The sequence below is a fragment of the Podarcis melisellensis genome (genome assembly GCF_964234715.1).
Source record: "Podarcis melisellensis genome assembly, chromosome: 13".
In the NCBI taxonomy this organism is placed as follows: Eukaryota; Metazoa; Chordata; class Lepidosauria; order Squamata; family Lacertidae; genus Podarcis; species Podarcis melisellensis.
This window is the reverse complement of record NC_138545.1, coordinates 25,945,967-25,953,834: the sequence shown is the minus strand read 5'-3', so window position 1 is coordinate 25,953,834 and position 7,868 is coordinate 25,945,967. Positions and strand designations below refer to the sequence as shown.

General features: G+C 38.4%; 1 protein-coding gene across 1 annotated transcript; it reads left to right on the top strand.

Annotated features, from left to right (window-relative positions):
• Positions 1-2,090: 2,090 nt before the first annotated feature.
• On the top strand, positions 2,091-3,026 carry LOC309356080 (olfactory receptor 6F1-like; the record flags this gene model as incomplete). The annotated part of the gene is made up of 1 exon (XM_081887260.1): positions 2,091-3,026. One exon carries the CDS (start codon positions 2,091-2,093, stop codon positions 3,024-3,026), a length of 936 nt encoding a protein of 311 aa, XP_081743386.1.
• Between the last annotated feature and the right edge of the window lie 4,842 nt (positions 3,027-7,868).

The window sequence follows — 7,868 nt, the reverse complement described above, 5'->3', positions numbered from 1 at the left end:
TTGCTTCTGACACTGGCCGGTTTTCCTACACCGTTCTCATAAAAAATTACATTAGTCTTCTATGAAGTAAACTGAATTCCAAATAACCAATGTATAAGAGAGAGAAAAAAGCTTTATTCTACAAGGTTAAGAGGGCTTGTGCATACAAATAAATGTAGATCAGCCACAAGAGGCCTGAAACTCTAAAGGGAGAAACTCTGCTGGGTGATTAAGCTTGAAGATCATAAATGTTGGGGAAAATAAATTAAGTAATTGACATTCAACTGTGTGAGAGTTTTCTTCTTACTATCTTCTCAGGTATGTTTGACACTGCTTGTAATATTCCTAATGATGGAAGAAAATGTTGAGGATCATTAGGATGAACTTAAATTGAACTGTGAACTGAACTAGTGTGTAAATATAGGTAAATATAGGTAAATATGTCCGGACAGTAGTTTTGACATACACCACCTCCCTTCATCCAAGCAGGAAGGAACTATTATCCAAGTCCAAAGGCATATTCCAAGCTTGCAAATGTACTAGAGAAGGTGTGGACCAGGGCTCTCTCTCTCTCCTGATTTTGAAATTATACAAAGGTTCATTATGGATTTATCTCTTATATGCCTCTTCTTCCCCTTCTTCCCAGCATCCTTTGTGTTAGGTACTTGGAAAAAGAAAGGCATTTACAGTAAATTGGATGTAAAAGATGTTGACATTCCATCTTTTTAATTGATTGGCTGAAGCCAAAGCAGTAGAAGGATTACTAACATGACCGTGCAGTGGCAGTGTGCCTGAAAAGTTGTGCTGATAGCTTTCTAATTAAATGAAGGAAGCAAACTGAATTGGGAAGTTAGGAATATAAGAATTCCAAAAGGTGCACCAAGAAATTCAATACAATTCACGCTAGTTGAATTATCAAGGTCGATTAAAGAAATGACCGCTCTGTTGGGTACGATTTACCCATTGGTGACATATTAGTTATAATTGGTCACATCTCTCCTTCATATCCTGCGGTCTTTTTCTTGACCTCTTTCAGAATTTCTATATTGAGAGATCTAGATAAAGATAACAACAAATAAAACATCAAGAGAACAAAACAAAAAAACTAAGTGACCTTTGATATTTTTCCCCAATCCTAGAAAGCCAAGGTGAAATCTCAAGGTGGCTATGATTTTAATGAGATAAATATTCATTATTCACCTATCTAGATCTCAGATCCCATGGTGTTGTCATGGCCCTCTGTTTTATTCTCTGTAGTGAAGGATCTGTGGGAGCCTAGCAATATAAATCCATAGGGATAATAGAATACAAAAAGTTTTAAGTGACTTCAGGGATCCCCCCCCCCCCGGTTTAGTTGTGTAAGAACTGTTAGAACACATTTTCAGAATTGAGAAGAAATCTCAAAGGAATCTTGTTGGGTTTTTTTAATATCATTTTTAATTATTCAGCTACCTGCATTTCAGTTATAAGTTTTCCACTGTGTAAGTAGAATGAATAAGAGAAGAAATCCATATATATACCTGTATATAGTAATTGAAAAAGGTAAGTGGTAAGAGTGGGAGAAGAGTATATATGGATGGGTAGATGGAAATCTTTGTGTATTCAAAGTGGTACTTTGGGCATATTGATACAAACAAATGAAATGGCAAAATAGTAAATAACTCTACTTTTTAAATGGTTGTTTTAAATACTGTTTAAATGGCTTAAATTGGTTCTTTTATTTTTGATTTATTGCTCTTTTAATATGAATACTGGAAGTCACCATGTGATCTTGGAAAGATGAAATGTGGTTTAGAGGAGGAAATGTAAATAAGTAACAAACAAACAAACAAACAAATCAGTAAGGGTGTTGGGCAAGTATCCTATTAGCACCACAACCAAGAAGAGCCTTTTCACAGCAGCAACCCACTTTACTTTAGATGATAAGATCATCCAGATGAGGGCTTCTGCATCTGACCAAAGTGTAGGAAGAGACATATATTGCAATAGGTGATCCTTCAGAAGGTCTCAAGTCATGTAGATCTTTTCTGTCTGCATACTCCTCATCACATCCTTGGTCAATTATCAATGTGTTAATTGGGTGTTATCCCCCCTCCCCAGCAGTTAAACTTATGGAAGAGAAGAATAAAGAAAGAAATGGAACGAATGTGATGGAATTCATTCTTCTTGGCTTCCCGGGATCTCAGTATTTACAGATGTCCATCTTCATGCTCTTTCTTATCATGTATGTGATGGCACTGCTGGGAAATATGGCCATCATCATTCTGGTAATAGCAAATCGGCGTCTCCATACTCCCATGTACTTCTTTCTATGTAATCTCTCCTTCCTAGAAATATGGTACACAACAGCTTCTATCCCTAAGAGTCTTGCCATCTTTCTGGGGAGGAGCAGAAGCATCTCTTTCACAAACTGCATTATTCAGTTTTACTTTGTGTTTGCCTTAGGGTCCACAGAATACTTCCTCTTGTCTGTCATGGCTTATGACCGATATTTGGCCATATGTTACCCTTTGCGTTACAGCAGTATCATGGATAGCCAGCTTTCTTTGCAGCTGGCAGCTGGCTCTTGGCTGTGTGCATTCCTCATTATTCTTATACCAGCCATCTTGATCTCAAGGTTGACTTTCTGTGGTCCCAATGTGATCAATCACTTCTACTGCAGCATTGATTCATGGATAGCCATTTCATGCACCAGCACCTTTGAGATTGAGATAGCAGCTTTTGTTATATCCATTGTTGTCATTGTGTGTCCCTGTGTGATCACCTTTCTTTCCTATATATTCATTATCAATACCATCCTGCACATTCCTTCTGCACAAAGAAAGCAAAAGGCTTTCTCCACCTGTTCCTCCCATCTTGCTGTAGTGCTCATTTGGTATGGATCCACTATCTTTCTTTATGTCAAACTATCTAATATCTCTTCAGATATGAACAAAATAGTCAACATACTGAACACAGTTGTGACTCCATTGCTGAATCCTTTCATCTATACACTAAGAAATAAAGAGGTGAAGGACACAATTAGAAGTTCATTGCACTGGGGTTGAACCCCACCCCACATGAGTCTTGAAATTCAAAAAGGGCATAAAAAGGATGTCACAAACGTGTGTAGACCAGTGGTGAGGATCTTTCAAGGGCCACGTTAGAACAATGGTACCTTCCAATCTGGCCCATGGTCTCCAAACCTCTGCCCCACCCCACATGAAAATTTGGCTGTAAAATGTGAGTGATTTTCTTAAGTGTTGCAGCTGGGAAGAAAAGGGTTAACTGATATTAGGGGAGATTGTCCAATTCATGTAAATAAGACTTTATTATAAGTTTACTTGCTGCAAAGGGGGGGGGGGTTATCCCTCATCTCAACAAATACCACCATATGCAGCAAATAGGCTTTGGAAATTGTCTGATTCATGATGCCGCTGTGGAGAGACGTTTGGGGTGGGGAAGGTTATTAACCTTTTGCTTTTCAACAGTGCCACTTTCCTGAAAATGATCCTATGGCTATTAGGCTTGCAGAAAATAGTTAAATTACCCAATTGTGCAGATTAGGGAAGGGAATAGGGATGAGAGAGAGAAGGGTCAAGTCTGTGTTATGGATAGTGGTTTAATTGACATGGAAATGAGAATGCCAAAATATGTATTGGTGAAAAGGTTTAAGATGGGGATTTTTTATAGGGCTATATTAAAGCCAAGGAGAGCTTTTGCTTAGTTAATGATTGCTGTTTTCTGGAAACTAATGTGTGAGTGTTGTAACCTTAGATAATGTGATGAAGGTATTGGGTTGCAAATCTTCATTTTGAATGGAGTTGCTTTTGTGTCTTTTGTCTCAAGGCTTTGTGAAGTCAGGGCATGCAAAAGACCCTCTCTGACTGAGAGAGGGAGAAAACATACCTAGGCTAAAATGGATGTTTTGGGAAGAGACAGACCTTTGTTCCTAGGTCTGCTGGAATTATTTCATATTTCAAAAACTGCTGAGCCTGTGCTGGAAGCACAAGACATTGTAAGGGTGTTTTGGATGTATAATTTACTGTACTCTGTTTTGTTTCTGAAGAGTTCTGCTAGTAAAATTTGAATAAGATTTTCATGGGTCTGGACAATGTTTCATTTCCAAAAGGAGTCAGTTTTCATGCATCCAGTCTCTTCAAACTGTGCAATATTGATATTTCATAGAATCATAGAGTTGGAAGAGACCACAAGGGCCACCGAGTCCAACCCCCAACCCCCATTTGTAACAGTCTGTTTCTGCCAGCCAAGCAACTCCATGTCTAGGTTTTTGTGGCCAGCTTAGGATGGGGCACATGCCTTTATAGGTATTGTCTGTGCCTCTCAGCATAGCATCAAAGCAAACCAAAAATGATATATCAAAGCAAGCAGATAAATATATGCACGTCTAGGAGAAGATAGCTCCATCAGTAGAGCATGAGATTCTTAATGTCAGGGTTGTGGGTTTGAGCCCCATGTTGGGCAAAAGATTCTTGCATTGCAGGGGGGTTGAACTAGATGACCCTTATGGTCCCTTCCATCTCTACAATTCTATGATTCCCACAGCAGATACCAATTAGTCCCAGGCTTATATTGAGTATAAAAGTGGTGTTTACAGGCCTTCCAGGCATTTTCAACATTTGGTTCTACACAGCTGGAAAGGGTGCAGTAACAACTTTCCTGACTATACACAAAGGGACGTTTGGTCTCGAAGAGGGCTGTCATAAGCTTTTATGAGCGCCTCTTCCTTCTTATGTATTTTACCCTTGCCATTCACCCACTATGATTTCTCCCACTGGTTTATCTTTATGGGCATGGGAATTAAAGGAAACCTCTGGTTTTGATGGCATGCCATATATGTACAAAAACAATGGGTAATTTCATTCCAAATGTGAGGAAATTTTCTAGACATTTAGAAGAAACCATTCTGTTCCCAGCCTGCATAAATGGGGTGATCTACCCAGGATTTCTCCCTAAATAAGGGATAGACAATATTTTCTCCTGCAGAATAACATTTTCTCCTCCCAACAACCATAGCCAGCATAGCTAGTAACATGGCATGGGATTGTGGTAGGTAGGCAGCTGTAGGAGAACAATATCTGGAAGATCACAGGCTCCCTATCCCTGGTCTAAATATTGTAAATGAAAGCAATTGTGCTCAGGCAACCTCACTGTGAAGCAGGTGACATTTTCTCTATTTCCAACGAACAGAGGATATATGACATCAGGGAGGTATTTATCTACTCAGCAATTATGAAAAGCACTATTATTCATTTCCTTAGTCTGTAACAACAAGAATAATAAGATTTTTTATAATAAGGAGCTGGTTCCAGTGTGACACACAGAATGGGTGGTCTGTGCAAGAAGGATAGGGATAAATGTACTATCTACTGCTACTGCTGTGAGTGTGGTGAAACAATATGTTATGCAAGTGTAGCATGGGTAGGCATGTTTTTACATGCAGGCACTTGCTGCTGTTGTTATTATTGTTGCAGCTGCAGCTCCCTCCTTTTGCCTGTACAGAAATGACAGGAAAATGCAGAAATATCCAAGAGCATTTGTATAAGCCTGGAGAAGTAATCATTGGTGGCGTTCTTTCTCTAATACAACCTTTGGAGTATTCACTCAATTTTACAGCTGTTCCTGATAGCAATCATGATGGTGCTGTGTAAGATTTGTACACTAGTTACTAGTAATCAGTTTTGCCAGATGGTATTAGATTTGTTATCAATTTAAACTGCTGAACTTCAAGAAGTGCTTTTCATATTGTATTACTGAAGTTAATGGGAAAGCTGTAGCATTAAAATTTGTTCTTGTAATAGATTTATTAAAGGTCCAGAAGCTACCAAAGATCTTTGAAGAGCTACTCACTCAAACGCATTAAACTATAGATCAAAAGCCCACCCCTTGTTTTCCTAAAGAAATGGAAGAGGAGCCTGTTCAGTGTAATCCTACTACAGTGGATGCTTGGGTTGTGAACACGATCCATGCAGGAAGCACGTCTGCAACCCACAGTGCTGCACGGGTTGCGATTTGCCACTTCTGTGCATGGGCAAAGCGCGATTTGGTGCTTCTGTACATGCGCCCAAACCCAGAGGTAACTCGTTCTGGTACTTCCGGGTTTGGCGTGGTGCGCAACCCAAAGCGTCTGTAACCCGAAGTATGACTTTATATGATAAACGTAATAAGCATGGGACTGGGGTGGGAGAGAGAAAGCAGTGCAGGGTTCATGAAGAAAGTATCCTGGCCAGCCCCCCTCCCCCACATCTCAGTGTGAGAGTTCCACATCTACTGTTACAAATCTTCTGTTACAAATTTTAACTCCAGCTGATCCCAAGCACACAGTGCTGAATTTTGGTTGCATCTGCCCCAATTTTAGAATGAAATATTCTCCCCCTTCCCCTCCATTGAACAACTCTACTCACACATGCTGATTCAAAATACATTCCCCCGATTCACACTTATTTTCTGATCTTAACCCTCATTTATGAAGCTAGAGTGTTTTGTTTGGCTTTGCTTTTTGGAGCAGGAGGTCTGACAGCTCTTATTTTATACCTGTGCTACTAATTGCAATTTATGTTCTCTCTAATTGATGTTTCTAAATCTCACTGTCAACCTCATTGCAGCGTAAAGTTAAAACATTGCCAACATGTCTTTGCCTTGATTTTTGCCATCCATGAGATCAATGACAACCCTGGGCTCCTGCCCAACATCACACTGGGGTTTGATATCTATGATAACCTGTTTAACTCTAGAAGAACATACAAGGTCATCCTGGATCTACTTTTCAATCAGAGAAAGAATATGCCCAATTACAAGTGTGACAGAAAAGATGTATTGTCAGTTATTGGGGGATTCGGTTCAGAATACTCTATGCAGATGTCCATCCTCTTAAGTAACTACAAGTTTCCACAGGTATATGCATATCAATATATGTACGAATGAATTCAGCAGTGTTTAGTTTGCTTTTCATTGTTAGTATGTTAGTGTTGTTAATATTGTTTTGTCGATTACAAGTGCTGTAATGCTTTGTGAATGTTATAATATGACTTTTTTGTGGTTGCTTTATCTGTTCAATCTATTTTTAAAGTTGTTCTGTTAATAGTGTTTTATAGAAGGTGCTTATATTATTTATAATTTGTTAATTGTTTTATATCATTTATGTTGCAATTGTGATGTTCTACTATGTTATTATTTATTGTATGTAAACTGCTTTCTGACTCATGTGAGTGAAAAGCAGCATAGAAATATAATAAATGAAAATGAAATGAATGGTGTCCACTGTTCAATTATATTCTTTCAATTTCCCCTTTATTATAAATAAAATTGAAGAAAGGAATACGGTAGTTGGTTCTCAAAAGTGCCAATTATTAATACTTATTGAAGCCGAATGTCTTTGAGAACTGCAGTTTCTTCTTCAGGAGCAATCTAGAGATAAATAAATAAAGTAAAAATCAACTATTGACATATGTACAAAAAACAAATTTTGTAGAATATTCAATACTTAGATTTATCAAATAGAGAAATGCTAACTTTATTTATTTATTTATTTAAAATGCAGCCTTTATTTGGGATCAGTATATAGCACTCACCCTGTGGAATGCCCTCCGATCAGATGTCAGGGAGATTAAGAACCACACAACTTTTAGAAGAAATCTTAAGGCTGCTGTGTATTGGGATTTTTTTTTAATGTTTGATGTTTTATTAAGGGTTTTTTTTTGTGTGTGTGTGTGTGTGCGCGCGCGCGCTGGAAGCCACCCAGAGTGGCTTGCACAACCCAGCCAGATTTTTTTTGGGGGGGGGAGTATAAAGAAAATTATTCTTACACTTATATATGTTTATATTGGTTAGAGTAGAGCCATTTAACCAATGGACTTTCATTATTTCATTTATTTCAATGGATCTACTCT